The sequence below is a fragment of the Pseudoliparis swirei genome, chromosome 11 (assembly GCF_029220125.1).
Source record: "Pseudoliparis swirei isolate HS2019 ecotype Mariana Trench chromosome 11, NWPU_hadal_v1, whole genome shotgun sequence".
Lineage (NCBI taxonomy): Eukaryota > Metazoa > Chordata > Actinopteri > Perciformes > Liparidae > Pseudoliparis > Pseudoliparis swirei.
In genome coordinates, this window is record NC_079398.1 from 3156094 (window position 1) to 3175757 (window position 19664).

At 42.4% G+C, this 19664-nt stretch overlaps 1 protein-coding gene across 1 annotated transcript; it reads right to left on the reverse strand.

Moving 5' to 3' along the window:
• Nucleotides 1–1278: 1278 nt before the first annotated feature.
• slc35f4 (solute carrier family 35 member F4) lies at nt 1279–18623 on the reverse strand. Its single transcript, XM_056426722.1, has 7 exons — nt 18347–18623; nt 4698–4998; nt 3596–3815; nt 3368–3493; nt 3097–3289; nt 2509–2598; nt 1279–1954 (listed from the first exon to the last, which is right to left on the reverse strand). Exons 1-7 carry the CDS (start codon nt 18561–18563, stop codon nt 1713–1715), a joined length of 1389 nt encoding a protein of 462 aa, XP_056282697.1. The 5' UTR covers nt 18564–18623; the 3' UTR covers nt 1279–1712.
• Nucleotides 18624–19664: the final 1041 nt, after the last annotated feature.

Sequence of the window (19664 nt, forward strand, 5' to 3'; positions counted from 1 at the left end):
CTCATAATCTCAATAGATTAACATTACTAACTCTGCTGCTTCCTCCCCGTAGTCTTTGTGACTTCACGTCTCACAGGGTCCGTTGGACCTGGCTGGGTCTGGTGCCTCCTGCCATGGCCCTGCTGATGGGCCCTGCACCCCCATCCTCTCTACCTGCTTCTGTTTCATGGATTTTTCAGGTCTGGATCGTGGTCCATGCCTACTAATAGTTATTCATACATTTCTGTCATATTCATTGAATGTGTTGTAACTCTGTAACGCTGTTAATGCTATACACATGACATCTATTGCTTCTGTCCATCAGGGGAGAGGGATCTTCTGTATTGTCAAGCCCTCTAAGGCAAATTTGTAATTTGTGATATCAGGCTAAACAAAATAAACTGAATTGAATAGAATGAACTATTTGAACTAACCATGTAAATGCCATCCTGTTAGGAGATTCTAGAAAGTCATTTTTAACAAGTGCCTATAAGCTTTACAGGTACAAAATGTCCCATTGGCCTTTTTACATTGACAGCCAGAAAGATGGCTAAGCAATATTACTACAGATTGTGTGAATATGTGAAAGAGGGTAAACAATAGTAGACACAATCATTCTCAATCTTCTTCAGTTTACGGTGCTTGGTTGTCTGTGTGTGTCAGTCAGTGACAGCTAAGTGCAGCACAGAAAAGCATTGCATAATTTATTATGATGGGGGGGACGTCATTGCTGCTAAATCAATGCAATGCACTTAACAGATTACTAATATAGTATGAACCTCACTGCTTAGTTCTGCTAAAAATATCTGGGGATGATACAAGGTATATGGGGGAAACAATAGTTTAGCTCTTATAAAGTCTTATAAGCCAGTTTCCTGTGTCAGTTTTTAAAATATGGTAAACACATCTTCAACCTACATTAACATAAAATATAAGACCACATGGATGGGAGGGCCCATTCCATTTCAACTAAATGCTAGCGGGGCCGTAGGCAGGGTTTTTGAAATACTGAGGCCATGAGTCAACTCTGACAACACAGATAACAAAGAAATTAATTAAGATTATAATAGGTATATTTATAAAAGTAAATTATTATTCAAACTTGTGTTTGCGAAGCTTTAAAAACATCATTGAAATTGTATGCAATTTACTCAGAAGTCTAAAGATGTTCCTTATATGGTGAGAAAACCCATTAGCCACATTCATGTGGTCATAAGTAAACAAGTAATACACTGCTAATGTGAGTTTTGTCTTTTATTATGAAAACAAAAGAGCCTGTACATTACGCATAGTATAATTGCCATTCTTTAATATAATACTAATCAATAGGAATTAAAATAATACTCTTATTGATACAGCTCAAAATAAATATAATAAATACATGTAAGATTGAGCCAAATTGGCCCTGCCAATATTTATATTCACAGAATACAGTCCACAGAGCAGGTCGGGGGAGGCCAGTCAGCTCTTGCTTTGGGTACGTGCGAGGAACAGGACTGAGCGTGGCAAGTATTTTAAGAAAGTACGTAACACTTTCCACCCTTTCAATTAGCAAACTCCATGAATGTCGTCCTCCGGTAGTGAAGTGCTGGAGACAGACGTGCATCTCCGGAGTCTCCCTGATAGAAAGTCCATGTGGACCGAACACGCCACCACACCCCCTGGGTGGGCAATGGAGGAACATAAGCAGATGGGGCTTCAGACTTGGGTCTTAAGAGGCCGGCAGAGCCGCGTCACGCCAAGGGAATGGAGACTGTTCCGTTTGCTCGACTGCGGCTTCGAGTGTTGACGCTGGACTCCGTCAGCTCCTCGGCGTGCTCCTCTGACTTCTTGTCCGCGATGGCGGCCAGGAAACGCAGAGTGACAGAGTCCCACTCTTCTGGCAGCAGCAGCAGCAGGAAGCCCAGGCAGATGATGCAGGTGGCTGCCAGGCGCACCACGCTGAAGATCACCTCGTGTTTCAGCACGTCTACGGCTACAGCCGGTGAGAGAAAGACGGGGACAAAAGAGAGGACCGAAGAACAGGACGGGGAGGGAGGGAGGGTGGGGGATACAAAAACAAATTGAGATTAATTACATAAAGTAAGATAAACCTCAAGACACTGCGGCTGTAGGGGATGAGCGTCGCAAATGCGGCTTAGAATCAGCACAAGCCGTCCAATTTATCCTCTGCGGTCTGGAGCCCAAGTTGCCGTAACCGGCTGACCTTCCTACGGGCCGTCGTGGTTAAAGAAAAGAACTCGTCTGCATGCATTAAGTGTCGCCTTTGCAACCTGATCCTCCCTCAGCGAGAGAATAGTTGCAGGTTCTGTTGAAGCACATTGACGATTGGGTTTCCAGGACGAGAGAGGCAGACCTGCTGTGTAGTCTGTTTGCGACAGAGACCCAAAGTGCTGACGTCTCAACACAGAACGACAGCACATTTACACATCTACTCTCATTTTCACAATCATATTTATTTCCACCAGAATAAACAATACATAATAAATCAGTAAATTGGAGTCCTTGAGCCACGTTAAGAAACCGTACCTGCATTGCCCGGAACACTGAGTAGTGTCCCTATGGAGATGAGAATGGGGTACGTCAGCACCACGCCCACATGGACCAAGATGTTGAACACTGTAAAAGACACCACAGTTGTTGAAGACATTGGAGGACAATTAGATTAGAACTCATACAACTGGTCAATTAATCAATTAGTTGATTGACAGAACACACATTTTCAGCAAAAATGCCAAATAGTCAATAATTCCATTTTCTTGAATATTAAGATTTTATTTTTTAGTCCTCTTTGTTAGTGAACTGAAAATCCTCTATTTCTGGACTATAGGTCAGAAAATATAAGCCATATGTCCACCGGGGCTCTGGGATTAGTTCGGCATATTTCAATATTTAATGTTATAGACCAAACCACAGGGTACCAATATGGAGTTTTTAGATCCTAATATTTAGTGAGTCCATTTCGTTTGAATCATGCACATGATTACACACACAATACGTTACAGTGAGAACAACTAAAACTATCAATGGAAATAGCCATTGGATCCCCAACATGTATTCAAAATGCTTTGATGGAAACACAGTCTTCTCTCTACATGGAAGGTTGTGGACTCTCACCCAGCCACAGTCCTGCCAGTCCACACAGGTATCCCCAGGGCAGTGAGGACAGTGAGCCCCAGTGCTCTACTTTGGTAAAGTAGAGGATGAGGGGCACACAGGAGATGAAGATGAGATTGAAGAAGCCCATGGTGGACAGGAAGTGAGCCACTTCTCCAATGTTGGCACTGCCCAAGAACATCTTGAACAGCACCTGGATGATGAGGAGACGGCTGTTTACTTAAAGTCAGTGCAAAGGCAACACGTGATTCAAACTGTGAGGTGGTCTAACCTTGTAGAGAGCCGATGTGGAGGCGGACCCCACAGCCAATGCTACGCCCACAAAGGAATCGCCGTGAAAACCGTCAGCATAAGCCATCATCACGATACCTGTGATGGCCATGATGGCTGCCACAATCTGTAGATAGAGAGTCAGCGCCATCAGTAGCATTGACACTCCTCAGGAATAAGAAAAGCAATTATTTACACATCATTATCATCGCTGGGGTTTAAAACAGACCCGAACACCCATGAAACGGTCCTTCAGAACAATCCAGGACAGGAGAAACACGAACGCCTTGTGGCAGCAGTAGAGGGCAGAGACATCAGTGGCGGTCAGTTTCTTCAAGGCCATGAGGTACAGGTAGTTGGTCAGAGTCCAAAGGATTGAGAAGGGTGCTGTTCTCTTTACGAAAAGCTTGAGAGTCATGCCATCCTCCCCGAAGAGCTTGCTGCACTCCCTGTTTGAGAGAACCAACACAGAGCGGCAACCTGTTAGTGTTGCCATCATGAGGACCACGCCGTGAGGATGGACATGTGGTTGCCTGGTTCCACATGGACAGTCGGGTGCTTTAGAATGTGTTCCATGTGAGTGCAAAGAGCAGCAAGGCCCCGAGGGGCCACCATTAGAGCTTTACTGGTGAACTGGCTTCATGTTCTAAGTGTAAGGGTTACAGGTACTGAAACCCAAAAGCACGACTCGTAAACAGGAATGCAGGAGGAGGATCTTTACTTGGTGATTCAGGCAGGGTCAAAACCGGGTGGTCCGTCAAATAGGGCAACACATGAATGAATGGTGAAGGGAATGAAACAATCAAGGAGACAGAAGACACAGAAGACAGAGGAGACACAGAGGAGACACAGAACAGAGCCTTACACTAAGTTAACAATGGGATTACTACTTTATTTTGCTAAACATAAACACAAGAAGTTGCCTATTTCTCTTTTTTCTGGTTATGAACTTCACTGAGACGTCTGTAAGTCGTCTGTCTTTCTGCTATCGCTCTTTTACGTAGCAGTGACATTAACTTAGTTTTGGTTTTATTCATGCTGTGATTTTGTTTTTCGTTTTATATGTTGTCTGTCACTGTTTTATGTTGTATTGTATGGAACTTTGTGTGACGTGCTACTGCTGCTGTCTTGGCCAGGACACTCTTGTAAAGGAGATTTTTAATCTCAATGAGGCATTTCCTGGTTAAATAAATTAAATAAAAAATAAAAAAATAAAAAAACTGTGTTAAGCACACGTACTGCAAAAGATTCCTGCAAAAGGTTCTCAGGAATCTATTTGGGCAGATTGTAAATGTTTTCTGAATTCAAGAATCATTTTGTTTGCCGTTTACCTGAATTTCTGGATGGGCGTCTGCTTCTCCCGCGTGGTAACCACAAGTCCAGAGTAGTAGATGGGGAAGAAGAGGATGTTCCAGTTGCTGCTGAACCAGGAGATGAAGAAGGGACAGGAGAACGACTGGAAGGTCAGCTTAACCACCTGAGTGGTACCCACCCAGGAGGAGGAGACACACAGCACCAGCAGCAGCCCACCCAGCACCTTCAGAACGGTGTTGGTACATGTCTGGTAAGACTGGCTCTCTTCGCTGGTCTCGCTGCCTGGTGTCTCTGCATGAGACTCCGTTCCATCCTCCTCTGATGGGAGACAATAACAGAGAAAAGACAATAACAGGAAGTGCATTGCAGCATCTTTACTTACTGTTCAAAGAACAATGAGAAGAGAAAACATCAACTTTTAATCTATCTGCCACAGAAATGTTGCCTTTATAGATTCTAATGACAAGATATCAATGTTTTATTCAAGACATGCGAGTAGCATTCATGATGAAAACCAGATAAAGGTGACCTTCATGACCTTGGTTGACGTTTCTTTCTTCAGTTTAACTTTTTGACACCCATTTGTGGATTGTGTTGAGAGGATGAAGCCCAATGGGGATCTCTTGACTTATCCTGGAGTGTTACATGACGTTACATGACGTGACATGACGTTCACATTTATGTTTTTGAGTGAAATATCTCAATATTTAATATTTTTTCCTGAGGAGGAAGGTCCGCTGGCAAGTTGCTGCCGCGCTTCCTCCTCTGTTTCCGTTTTTCTTTTTTAAGTTTCGTATTGATTAATCAAGATTGTCTTATGTGAATGTTGGACTTGTTTTTATGTTGATGTTCTGTTTTAATGTTGTTTCTATCTTTAATGATTTTATTTTTTATTCTGTATTATTTTATTGTAAGGTGACCTTGGGTGACTTGAAAGGCGCCTCCAAATGAAATGTATTATTATTATAAATATATCAATATCTCTCATGAATTTAGCATTCAGTTCCAAGCCCGATCCTGCCATGGATTTGCATAAGTACAGCCGTACAACCTTGTTCCTAAACCATTTATATCCGGCTAAGTTGCATATTCTGTATGCTTTGTATTCCTGTACATACAGCGTGTGTCTCCCTGGCTGGGGTCCAGCGTATGAGCATCTATTGATCACCTGTCTTTGTGATCACTACCACAGTTTACATGTCTTGCTGTAAAGGCGCTGATGCACAGGGCAAGGCTTTGTTAAATTTGTGTTGGATTAGCATTGTGACTGTGCATGTCATAAATAGCTTTGACACCTCATGGTGCAGCACACACTGTGGGTCTACACGCATTGTAGGCCGGTGTGCACAGAAACCTGATGCCCAGAAAGCAAGAGCGCACCTAACCACATGACATTCCACGAGAAAGTCATGTCAACCTTGGCAGCCATTGTTTGGACTGTTGGTGCATTCATGCTATGGAAATGTTGCCTTTGAGACACATTGGAGCATGGAAACAAGAGAGTAACTGGGAATAACAGACAAATAACACCAACCATGAATATATATAGATAAATATAGATACATATAGATAAATATAGATGAATAAATGGGATTTTATTCTAATCTAAGTGACGCAGGGTTGATCTGCAGTGCCTTAATGGACTGCGGGACTGAACGGCTTCCTCCACTGTGCTGTGTAATATGTGAAGTGCTGTGTGTGTGTGTGTGTGAGCATTTCCGGGGAGAGCTCGGATCCATTCTTTAACTTTCGACAGTGTGATCAATTTTCACCGGGGGCGGAATAAAAGATGAAGTGCTGGATGTTTGCTGCCTGTGCTTTCTTTCAGCACGTGAAGCTCTGGCGGTTCCACCAGGCCCACAGACACTCGAGCTCTGCCAGCTTTGGAACTTGTCCCCCGTAGTGTCTCCCCTCTAAAAGTAGCGGAGCAGCTCAATATTCCATCTGATAGTCTTGTTTGTTTACTGCCGTAAGACTTTAGCAGGAAGCCAAGCAAATGGAGTACAAGTCGTGTCACTGACAGCTTTAATGAAAGTAGATTGCAGCCACATCTAAATAAGTATTTTGTTATCCAGAAGAAACCTAAAGTCTCTGTGTCCACCCTGACATAAGTTGCTCAGTGTATTTTCTAGAGCCACTTCTTTTATTCACTAAATAACCCAACAGTCCCGCCACACTTACTTTATAAGCTTATTGAGATCATCGCTGGCACCAGTAAGAGTATTAAAGCTAAGTCCTGTCTGTAACTGTTATATTTCATTTGTTGCTGCTTTTATTTCCATTTTCTTCTGCTTTTATTTCCATTTATTAATTAAATTGATACAAGGTCACAGAGTTGAGTTGTGAGACGATGATTGTGGGTCGTGAAAATTCTCTTTGTGTTTCAAAAAGTTATTAGAATAAACCCATATCAAAAGTTTAGAAGGGAAATGTGTAACATAAAAGTTGATCATCATTTTGTGAGTGTAAAATATTACTCTAGAAAGTAACCAGTAACTATGTCCATCAGATGTAGTGGCATAACAAGTAAAGTATTAGATTACGTTCAATATTAGAGTCTAAGTCACTGACCTTAAGTCTAGCCACACTGCAGAACTACAAAGAGAGAAACAAATAACCTTTAAACTGTACGTCACAATGAAACCCTTCGCATCCCAAAAGTATAACAATAATGATAACTACCACTGTCAATGAGTCACACTCAAACCTAACTTTTTTAGTCCAGTTCAATTGATTACGGACTGTGACTATCAGCTCAGAAAACTCTCAGATAAAATGTTGTGAGCAGGTTTACAGTGTTTGGGGAAAGCAAACTGTTCAACACCGATACAGTTTATTGTCTAAAAGGATCATCGAGAGATTTGGTCTCATTGCATTCTGCCACAGCAAGAATTCTTAATCTATCTAATCCAGCTGGTTCACTGGAAAACAGATCTGATATTTCCGCAAGAGGGAAGAATCTTTTTGATTCTTCCTTTATGTCTGCCTCTCTTCTTCCACCAAGCAAGATGGTTCGTGTTTCACAGCACCGACAAAACCTAAAGCTTTTAGTGTTGGATACGGGCTCTTCTGCCCTGAGGTAAAAGCCACGACAGGCTGATCTGGTGCCAAGATGCAGTAATATTATAACTCTAGACGACTAATATTGCTGCTAAAAAGTTGCAAAGGAAAAAATAATGCCATTCAGCACAGTGAAATACTTCAAAAGTGCAATTTGAGGTAAATTTCAGTCAACTCAAAGAAAGTGGACTCAAATTAAAGATTAGAAGTCTTAAACTTCTCAGTTATTAATTGTCTGGAATAATTTGGTCCATAATTACGAACTATGAGATTTATATTTCATATAAAAATGATGTTGATGACGATAATTCAGAATCCAAAAGTTTGTGAAAAAGTCATCACATCAAAATATGATTGAATGCCTCGTCATTCAAATAGACCAACACTAACATTAGAGTCAGAAATCTGTTGAAAGTATGTGACTACATTTGAGTTTAAGATGAAAGTTATGTTTCACCTTTGTCAAACAAGCATACATAGAATTGATACTTTTAAGACTATACTATAGGCTTTATTGCTATTGTTAACTAATACTATACTTAACTCTTGAAAATATGCGATATTCATTCATGGAATAGTTGACAACGTCCATATGGATCGAAGAAAAACAGAAAAGATGCCGTGCCATTTCATTACAGAAATCACTGCTGCAAAGGACCACTCACTCGTAGCACTCACTAACAGCGTATTTCCTCTGCGTGACGACGCTGCTTGAACCTAACATTTCAATCCATTCTGTGTTTTATCTCCACCCCTGACATTGATGGATGGACCCCTGCCAAATCCAATCTGAAGCTCACAGTCACATCCGCAGCGTTATGCAGGCTTACTGCGCGTCAAACAACTCAAAGTCTTTACCTAAGTTAGCTCTGAAGATGTGACATGATTTCGATGATACTGATTAGCCCAATTTGTAATATCCCTAATGAATAGGTGGAGGAATTTAGGTGAGATTCAAGGCTGGGACGCTCAGTTAGATGAAGGAAGAACAAACAGATGTGGAAGCAGCTGACTTGGGCTTGTTTGGTTTTATCCCTGTGCTTGGCAGCTAAAAACATATGAGGCTGCTACAGCTGTCTGCCTCCTGTCAACACATTAACTGCGAGCTGAAAACTGAACTATAATAGACACGTCTTTTTTTACACCATTTAGAGGTCTAACGGTCCAGTTGAAATCATATAATTCAGCAGCTGGTGTTTAGATTTAATTTCTGAGATCACATGTTCAAGGTAAATAGCAACCAGTGACTGAAGAGGAACACTTTGGCATCCCACTATTTGTTTTGCACACGGTTACCTATACACTCTATGACACTTCAGCACATGGGATGCCAAGTGATGCCAACTGTAAAAGCTGTCAACAAATAAATAAATACATAAAAGTACTCCTATCTTAGCCAACGATGCCATTAACTAAGTTCATGCGAACACACACATGACATCCCACACGCCAACATATACATAGTTTCGTATAAAAGGTGTCCTGAGCCTCTCTGGTTCTTTCAGTTTACCTTCAGAGATGGGGCAGGTCAGGACCTGAGTGCTGTACGAGCTGAGAGGAGCCACCCGGGCTGAGTGTTTCTTCATCCTCCACTGGGGGCCCAACACGCTGTCTGTCCTTCCTTGGGAAGTGTGTGTGTGTGTGTGTGTGAGAGTAAGTATGCCCGGGCTGCTGCACACTCAGCAGCTCCTCCTGCTCGCTCCGTGCATTCTCAGACTCCGTTTGTTCTTCACTGATGCCCCCCCCCCTCCTCCAGGATCTGTGTCAAACTCTTCTGTCTCTTCTTCCCAGCACTAGTCCTGACTCTGTTCCTCTCCAGCCCAGCGATCTCACTGAAAGTGGTGCTGTCTCTCTCTCTCTGTCTGGATAGTGACACAGCTCAGTGAAGATATAGCTCGATGGAGGTGCAGTGAAGTGGAAACTCTACTGTTGCCCTGTCATGCCGGGATCCAGCGCTGCCACTGTCTCCAAGGGAGACTGAGCTTCAAGTGTGTGTGGCATGGCGCAATCACTTCCCTCATCTCTTACTGTCCTCCCCCTCCTTTTTTCTCTCTGTCTCACTCGCTTTTCCCCTCCTCTTCTTTCGCTCCACAAATCAGCAGCTTTGTTTGGAAGGTAACCAAGCAGCCCGGGATAATTATGCTGCGTTAGCTACTGTCCCCTTCTCTTCTCCCTCCTCCTCCTCATCCTCCTCCTCCTCACCTCCCCTCTCTACCTGACCATCCTCTTCTCCCTCCTCCCCTCCCTGTCTCTCTCCATATACTCTTGTCCCCTGTATTCCAATGACTCTCCATCGCTTCTTTGCACATCTCCTGCTCTTCACTGCTCCTTGAGGGTCAGATTATTAGTGGAGCTCTCTTCTGTTGCGTTCACCGCCGCAACAAGAATCAGTCGAGCCGTGTAAAACACAACCAGCACATACATGTCAAATCTGTCAATGGATCCCAGTGCCTCTGCCCACATGGTACACATTTACACATCACTACTATGTTATGCTATACACATGTGATATTTCCAACTTCCAGACGGCATCAAGGAGATCAAACTGTATTATAACATTAAGTCAAGATTATAAATCTTAATCAATCTAGTTATCGGTTTCTGACAGAACGAGAAGCAGCTGAACACAATCTCTGTTCGTCATTCCTAACTTCAGTTAAATCTGTACTTAGTTCAAAAAGGTAAATGTTGTACGACAGTATTAATTTCACCAAATCTCATGGCTGGGCTGGAGAAGTTTATTCATGCAAAAGGCCATTAAGCCTGGAATATTTGATGAATTACGAGGCTTTAAACTAAAGCCAAAAATAGTTGGACGTACCAGAATTTCAATCAACTGCAACATTAAAGCCCCGCTGACTATGTCAATAACTCAACACTTTGAAATGTGCTGCTGCTCGGAGAGAGCTTTGGCTCCAACCGCCCAGAGTGAAGAGGCAACTGCTATTCTCATCGCTTTAAGACATCATACTTACTGTGAGCTCTTTTAGCTGGTGCCTCTTACCCTTTGTTTAAGTAACAACATCTGAGCGGCACATTCACTGTTAACGGAGTGTTATTACATCAAATATTTACATTGTGACGATACTACTTCAATAGGAGATTTTAATACGTTTTTCCATTACCGTTCTATAGTCGAAGGAAACCCTCTCATCAGCAAAAGGTGTGGACCTGAGGAGGGTCAGTCTGGACCATGTGAGTCTCCATCGGGACTGTGGTCGGAGTTTCCATCTCAAGGAAAGCCCGACGGCCATTGTATCTCCAACTGTGGTTGATCAACCTGAAGATTTAATGGACCTAAAAACTGCTTTGGCCTTTACATCAACAATATATCAGTGTCTAGTGTATACGCTCTGATACATGAGGCCCTGCAGCCTGGAACATGATCTTAATATAACCTATGCTATGATATGCTTACCCTCTCTCAGCAGGAAAATCAATACTAGCCAAGCCAGTAGCGCTATGACCTGAAATAGAGAACGCAGTCAAATGAACATGCGCTGTGGTAAATGTCTATCGGGTTGTTAAGAATACCAAATGATTGTTATTTCTCTCTTTTCTCTGTTTTGCTCCAGGCTTTCTGTCATTATATCAGTACCGCCATGAGCCCCTCCCTTCCTGTCTCTAATGCTCTTCAGACAAATGTCTGGCACTTCCATAGAGAGCATATAGATCAGAGTACTCTGTGTGTTCTTCAGGCGGTGCCTGACAGCCCAGTTTTTGCTTGCCTGATATGCGAAAAAGAAATAAGGCAGGGCAGCGTTTCAGTGTGTAGAATTTAAAATTGAGGAGATGCTTTGAAAAGAAAGCTTTTGGAAAATTCCCTGGCATAAGCAGGGTTATTTCCCATGGTCAGTGAGTGTGACAGAATGCGTGCAATAGTAATGCATTAAGTGTTGTCGTGAGGATGAGGCTCGATTAGCACTGAAACAAATGTTTGGTCAGGGGAAAGCAGGGGATGAGCTGGGGGTATGGATCCCCTGAGACAAGGAGGGTTACACTTAAAAATAGCCCTGCTGATGATGAGTGGAGCCAACCGCTAGACAGGGAGGGGACAGCAAAAAGGTCCAGTCAGCAGAGCCCGGGATGCTAATCGCTATCAGATTAAGAGAAATACCTGGAGCACGTGTTCTCCAGGAGACCGCAGTTCAACTTCAAATGAAATGTAAATGCTTGTTCCTTCTCTGTTGTTTTTAGGAATAGGCACCTTCAGCTATGTGTCTCTAGTTCATTGCCAGCTCACAAGTTCACTTGTATGTTTTGTTTGTACTCTGTCACGTCAGGACAGTACCAGAAGATTATATTCCAATGGTTTGCCTCTTCATTGATTTATGGCCCAAAAAGCCTTGTATCAAAGTCAAAGTGTGCCCTTCTTGGTTTAACGCGACGACGTCGCCACAAACTACTTCAAATGACCATTGAGTTGAATTAACCCTCCTATTACCTTAGGGTCAATTTGACCCCATTCAATGTTTAACCCTCCTGTTACCTTAGGGTCAATTTGACCCCATTCAATGTTTAACCCTCCTGTTACCTTTATATTTACTGACATATTTTACCCTTAGGGTCAATTTGACCCCATTCAATGTTTAACCCTCCTGTTACCTTTATATTTACTGACATATTTTACCCTTGGGGTCAATTTGACCCCAGCAATTAAAACCTCCAGAAAATTATTAGAATTAATATTGTTTTCCAAGTTTAAGTGTGAGGTACTTTATGTTTGTTTGTTGACTACCTAAATAGCCCTTTAAATATATAAAAAAGTTGATATTTCTTATATGTTTGACACAGTGAAAAACAGCCTGGGGTCAAATTGACCCGAAAGAACACCGACATTAAACATTGAATGGGGTCAAATTGACCCTCAAGGTAACAGGAGGGTTACAGATTGAATGGGGTCAAATTGACCCTAAAGGTAACAGGAGGGTTAAATCCTCTGTAAAACAGTTTCAATAAAAAACCCAACAGCACGACCTTCTATAACCTAGCGAGGTGTAAACAATAAACAGGAAACTGAGTGTATGTGACACAATGGTGCTGTTGATCAAAGCACGATTGTACCCAAACCTCTCTCTACCTCCATAGCAACAGGGCACCTTGCGTGTATTCATGCACTTTCCCAATTCAGGCTCTTTTGTCATTTAGATTCACCAATGCTCCTCAGTTTATGGCACGGGCTCCTTTGTCTTCGGCCCGTCCGTTTTACTCATCACATCTCAGAGAGGACGAGGGAGGAGAGACAGACGTGAATGTTATCTGCAGCAGAAGTCGGCTGTACTGGAGACGGGACGGACCCGGGATCAAGTCCTGACTTAGTGTTCACTCAGTGGACCTCATAATATTATCCACTCAACTCAATATAAATGAGGACATCTGGTGGTCAATATGGTGGATTGCATATTGCGAAATACACCAGATTTGGACATTCAATTCAATTCAATTCAGTTTATTTGTATAGCCCAATTTCACAAATTACAAATTTGTCTCGGAGTGCTTTACAATCTGTACACATAGACATCCCTGCCCCAAAACCTCACATCGGACCAGGAAAAACTCCCAAATAACCCTTCAGGGGAAAAAGGAAACGTGCAGGAGAGCAACAGAGGAGGATCGCTCTCCTAGGATGGACAGATGCAATAGATGTAATGTGTACAGAAGGACAGATTTAGAGTTAAAATACATTCAATGAATATGACAGAGTGTATGAATAGTTCATAGTAGGCATATTCCACGATGGAGACCTCCACGATCCATCAGGCAGATGGCGGTGGGGAGGAGGAGTGGGCGGAGTCTCAACAGGACAGTGGCGTAGTCATGAGCAGGAATTCCACGACCCAGACGATCCATCAGGCAGATAGGATCTATGCCGTCTCATAGAGTCCGATGACCCCATGAGACGTAAAGTCAAAAGGACTTCCGGGGAGAAAGCAGAGTTAGTAACGTGTGATTGAGAGATGAAAATTCATCCTTAAGGAGAGAAAAAAGAGGAGATAGGTACTCAGTGCATCCTAAAACGTCCCCCGGCAGCTATAAGCCTATAGCAGCATATCAAGGGGCTGGACCAGGGCAAACCTGATTCAGCCCTAACTATAAGCTCTGTCAAAGAGGAAGGATTTACATATATCAACATAATTATCCTGCACACCCACATAACAAAAAGAGGCTCAGCTAAAGCTCTTGGTATTATTTGTTTACGTTTATAGGACACAATTCCAACACCAAGAAATAAATAGAATCCAACAGCATTGTATTACTCTTAGATCAAAGAAGAGAACACACTTGCTTTACAGCCATAACCATAACCTATAGTTGCAAGGATCATTTATTGTCATTATGCAACAAAGGGTTGCACAACGAAATGCAGCTGTAGCCTATTTGCGATGTAAGAAAGCACAACAACAAACACAACAACAACAGTGATGCTTTCCTGGACATTTGAGGAGAAATGTAAACTGTCAACATTTTCACCCAAACAATTTGAAATCATGTAAAACCCTATCAATGAACTTTGACTCTATGTTTTAGTCCATCTCCTCTAGTCCCAGCAGAGTCCTGCTGGTTGCAGCTCAACGTGCTGTTTGTCAGTTACACATTTTTTGATGGCCCCGGCAACATTTTTCATTCAATTCTTTGAGCACCGTTTACTTCTGTTCACCTCCGATGATATGAGGTCGCAGCAGAAAGCTCATGCAAACACACCTCAAAACAGATAAGTGGATATATATATATCTATATATATATAGTTCATGCCGAAGTGTCCTTGAACAAGACACTGAACCCCCAGTTGCTCTCCGGGCGCTTCACTGCAGCCCACTGCTCCTTAATAACTAAGGATGGGTCAAATGCAGAGAAGAATTTCCACACAGCGATCAATAAAGTCTACATTAATATTATTATTATTATTAATAATAATAAAAATAATATATTTTTAGTGAATTACAATGTGCGATACAAAAATAAAAAACTATATATTAATTTGACTTTTTCAAACAAAATGAGCTGTTGTATTACACAATATTGACTTTTCAGGTAATAAGAGTACTGACACTTTCTGACGTTTCATTAGAGGATTATTGTTGTTGTTGTTGTTGTTGGACTTGCTGACCACAGGAGGGCAGTGTAAGGCTGCTGATGGGACTGCTGGGTAGCATGATGGAAAGTCCATTACAAACCATCCCATATTCTGGCCTTCTATTATGTCATACTATTTTTGGTTTACCAACAATATCTTGCACAAAAACTTCGTCCTGACGTCCAGCACTACAACATATGACACATATCGCAGCACCTGGCCTACACGTCAGCAGGTCTGTAACTCCCATGGAGAAATATTGCAGGCATTACTCAGGTGTTTGCTAATTCCCAGAAGCACGTGAGACGAACAGCCCTCCAGGAGTTCTTCAGGCAAAGCTCATATCCCCTTCAACTCTAGGCTAGTTATAAATAGCACTGAGTGAGCAGGCATGGGAATGGGACAGTCCAAAACAAGTGCATGCACATACAGAATGTTTTAGGCAATGTCTGAGGAAGAGAGTGAATTCACCTGCTATAAACACTGGATATGAATGGCTTCAAACATGCAAAATGAATTACCAATCAGTACAAGCGTGAATGGATTCAAAGGCATGTCTATTTCTCTTTGTACATCTCTTCAGGCTTTCTCTGTATGCTGACATTGACATAACACCACATCCCGTGGTGATAAACGATTGTATTTCACGCCCTTCCTTCAGAAGATTCCTCTGTTGTTGTCTTGGTGCGAGACTGGCGGTGAACAACACAGGCACACTGCCACTCCACTCGCCTGTCATCTCTCCTGCACCACAATTATTTACACATTAGGGATTGTGTGCCCAACAGACCTGCCCTTTTTTAAATTGGCTAATCAAAACATGATACACAGAAAGTTATTGTAATAGTTTCGCAGCAGATGCTAAAGAAGCAATTTCTGCATGCGACATTGTTGTTTGCTGCAGTGGTGGCTGTAGGAATAAATTGTCCTTTCTTTTTGCAGATTTAAAGACAATTTCGGGATTTTTTCTCTCTTAGGAACTGGAGGAGCCTGCTTGTTAAGAATGACACGTACCTTCTTATTTGTAGTATTGTAATGTGACTGTACTGTATGCATTACAGCTCAGAAGCTGTCTCAAATGTAGTCCAGAATCCCCCTTAGAGGCATCTTCTAATTCAACGCAGATGGCAATTGTCAATAATAAACTGGCACCAGAATCTTACTAAATATATCATTAGCCCATAGGCTTGGCAGGGTGAGCGCACTGTTCTATTTGTGTGCTCCTTTGTCTTACCTCTTGTGGAAAAGGGTATTCAGCAGATTGAGGGATGTGTGATCTTCAACTCAAATATCAATTTACAAATATGGAAACAAAAGTAAATAAACACATTTAACACTTGCAGACAGAAAGAGGCATTTGACAAAAGTGACTTTTCATGTTCTAGTTTCTAAGAAGAAATCAATTAAAGTACATTTAAGAGGGATATGGGTGTGCACATAACCAGACGCCTTCACAGTGACAGCGCCAGCAATGCATGTTTAATAGCTGTACAAGCAAGAAAAATGGTGACAAGTATGCTGCCCTGAGGAATACCTTCTGTTGACTCTGGCATGCATAAAATCAGTTGATGGATCGATGGAGAAAGGATCTAGGGCTACGTATGGCATATTTCATCACAGAAATGCGAACTGTCTCTCAGATCAAATAAGCCCTCAGCTCGTGGATACTCTGGTTTTTATAGGCTTGGTGTGATTTCTATTTCAAGTCAAAGGCCTTGGAACAAAAGCTGCAACTATCTGCCATTTATTGAGTCCTAAATTACATCATCACAAGTATTTCAAAGGTCTTGTTTTGTCAGTCTGAAACACTAAGACATTCATTTTGCTTTCACATGTTTTAAATAAAATAATAAACTAATAAATGTTTAGTTTCTTTGCTTGAAAAATGACAAATATTATCGATTGTCAAAATTGTTTACGATAATATCTGTTAATCGACGTATCCTTGCATCACTATTGAGAACAATACTATCTTATGATGTCACCATTGTGTATGTTGACATTCACATGGTAGATCTTGACAACCATTTTGGCCATTTAATCATATTATAACCAATGAACAGCATGAATTCAGGTTTCTATAGTCTTTTGCAAAAAAATACCATCTTTAGAAGTCTTAATTATCCAAAAACGTTACTTAATTATCGCTTTCAGTACCCAAGCCAAAGCTCTTTTGATACAAAATATCAGAAACCATTGAACTGTTTAAGTTGTTCAATCCGTTTTCAATATATATATATATATTCTCAAATGAAAGTGTGTGATTACATTCATGGTTACTATACTGACTCCTCTGATCAAAAAGAGGCAGTTAATGAGAGACAGGCTCATTACCTTTTCCTCAGCCTCTACCTAAAAAAACATTGAGCTGCTCCCAGCTTATCCAAAAAAGCCTCGGCTGAAACTGATTGAATGAGGCCTCTGGGCCCCTGAGGCCCTCTCTGCATCCTACCTTCCCTTCAGACTCAACACCAGTTGGTCAGAGTGATGGGTTGTGTCGCAGAGTGCCAGGGTTCGTTTCTGCATCTGGAACGCCATCACGTATCAGTACATCTCTTTTCCAGAAGTGTATCTCTAAGATGTAAACCTTTACATAACAGCCAAAGGGAGCTTTACGTGAAAAGTCCAATTAATTTGGGGTGAAAGTGTACGAACATCTGAAACCCAAGAGGCTCACAGATAGATTACCAATTAGATCTTCGGAGATGTAGTCAAGCAAAGCTAGTTCAGCCCTGAATAATGAGTTCAATGAATCCGTCTAAACGGAGGGCAAGAAAGAGAGATCATCCAATCAAAATGCACCATCAGCTCTCTTCTCCAATCCAGACATCGTCTCTGAGTCAGCAGAATTCAGAGCATTGTTCTACCAATCAAAACCACGTTGACGGATGACAATTATAGAGAAGCTTAAACTATTGAGGCTATATCTCAGGCAACCCAGGAGATAGCTGGCAGTATTCCCATGCACCCTGTTTGTCATTTGGAAAATGTATTGTTTTAATTAAATATGTGGAATGCAATACAAGGCCGCCATGTAAGTCATTGTTTGCAGAGTTCACAACATGATGTGGACAACATTAGGCGACAGTTTAAACAATTGACTGAAATTGAATTGGAAAATTCCAGCGTAATTAATGGCATGCTACTTTGCACAGCCTGATTCTCTCTCTCTCTCTCTCTCTCTCTCTCTCTCTCTCTCTCTCTCTCTCTCTCCGTGGCATGATTGACAGCATGCTGGTCCGTAATAGCCATCATTAAAACCCAATTAGCCAAGTTTGCAAAAGTGGAATTTTCTAATACCTACTTAAAATAAGATAAGAATATTTGCATATTGTTTTTTTTCTTTCCGAAACCACTGGCGCAGACTGCATTTGGTATAACCTTCACTAATACGCGTTATTTATTTATTGCATAACATTCTCACATGGGGTCTTTCATTGACGGCATCGCACACCTTGCATGGGAAGGAAGGCGTGACATTGTCGCATCCCCCGATGAGGCCACAGTGCACTTTGTTTTCTCTGCACTCACTTCTATGACTGGAGTATCCCGGGTTGTAGCCGTAGTAGCCGGTGATCCTCAGAATCCGGTCCTCGATGTCGTGCACCACCCCGTTGGCTGTCACCGTGGAGCCGCCGTCCACCGAGACGGTCGGTGTCGCCTTCTCCGGCAAGTGCGTGTTTATCAGGGGCTCCAGCCGGATGCATGGCTGGACTCCACTCTCCAAAACACTCTCGGTGCTTATCATTGTCGGTCCGAGCGGACAGAGATCAGAGGAGAGCGGGGATGAGCCCTGACCGGCATGCGAGGGACCCTCCGGGCGGCACCGACAACACGCGACAAGAGGAGCACGTCCAGGTCCACGCGCGCATTCCTCCAGTGAGGCTCCCGGACGCAGAGCAAGGTTATCACTCTCCGGGAGACTGGCAGACACCAAACACTAGGGGGCGTGGCATGACTAGCACATGCTTTGAATTCAATTAGGACAAGAAACAACGTCTGTGTGGAGCAGGAGCCAACAATAATTACAGCTTTCATATAAACACGTTTCTAAAAAAAGAAAAAATCGTTATGGCATTTGGCACTGTGGTTTTTTTTATAATACATTACTTGTGGTAATATTCATGTCAATCCAATATACTGTTAGGATCTGGAGTTTGTGTTTAGTTTTGTGTCTTGTTTAGAAGTCCTTGTGTCGTCTGTCTCCCTGTGATTGTCTGCCCTGTTCCTGATTGTTTCCTTCTGTGTGATTGCTGGTCCCGCCCTCATTGTGTCCACCTGTGTCTCGTTCCGTTGTCAATCCTCTCACCTTGCCTGTGTATGTAAACCCTGTCATTCCCAGTGTGTTTGTCCTCCTGTTCTGGTCTGGTCTGTGATTTGTGGAAAATAAATATAGTTGTGCAGTAATGTCGGCATTTGGGTCCTCTACTGACAGATGGACCCACCTGCCTGGCCAACTAAGTCTCAGGTACTTCTGGAGGAGATGAGTCCTCCCAGTCCCCAGGCTCCAGAGTTCCAGTCCACGATGTTCCAGTCCGTCGCGGTTCTGCCATGATGTGCATCCACAACATCAGTCCTGTTCCGGGTTCTAGTCGATGTTCCTGTTGTGTCTTGTTTAGAAGTCCTTGTGTCGTCTGTCTCCCTGTGATTGTCTGCCCTGTTCCTGATTGTTTATATACTGTGCTACTCTTCTGTGTTTATTGAGTCAGTTACCTGGTATTTGATTTTTGGAAACAATTGTACCGCTATATTACTGTAATATTGCTATACACGCACACGTGAAGTTAAAGTGGCGTTGGCACTGCATACAATGTGATCCTGTGATGTTTGATTTGAGGTCTGATATTTG

Bases quoted from the DNA above. Each gene is read 5' to 3' on its own strand.
- slc35f4 (XM_056426722.1), bottom strand. From the start codon at position 18,563: ATGATAAGCACCGAGAGTGTTTTGGAGAGTGGAGTCCAGCCATGCATC. The intron at 4,999-18,346 runs GTGAGTGCAGAG...GTCTCCCATCAG, and splicing joins GGGATACTCCAGTCATAGAA to AGGAGGATGGAACGGAGTCT. The intron at 3,816-4,697 runs GTAAACGGCAAA...TCTCTCAAACAG, and splicing joins ACGCCCATCCAGAAATTCAG to GGAGTGCAGCAAGCTCTTCG.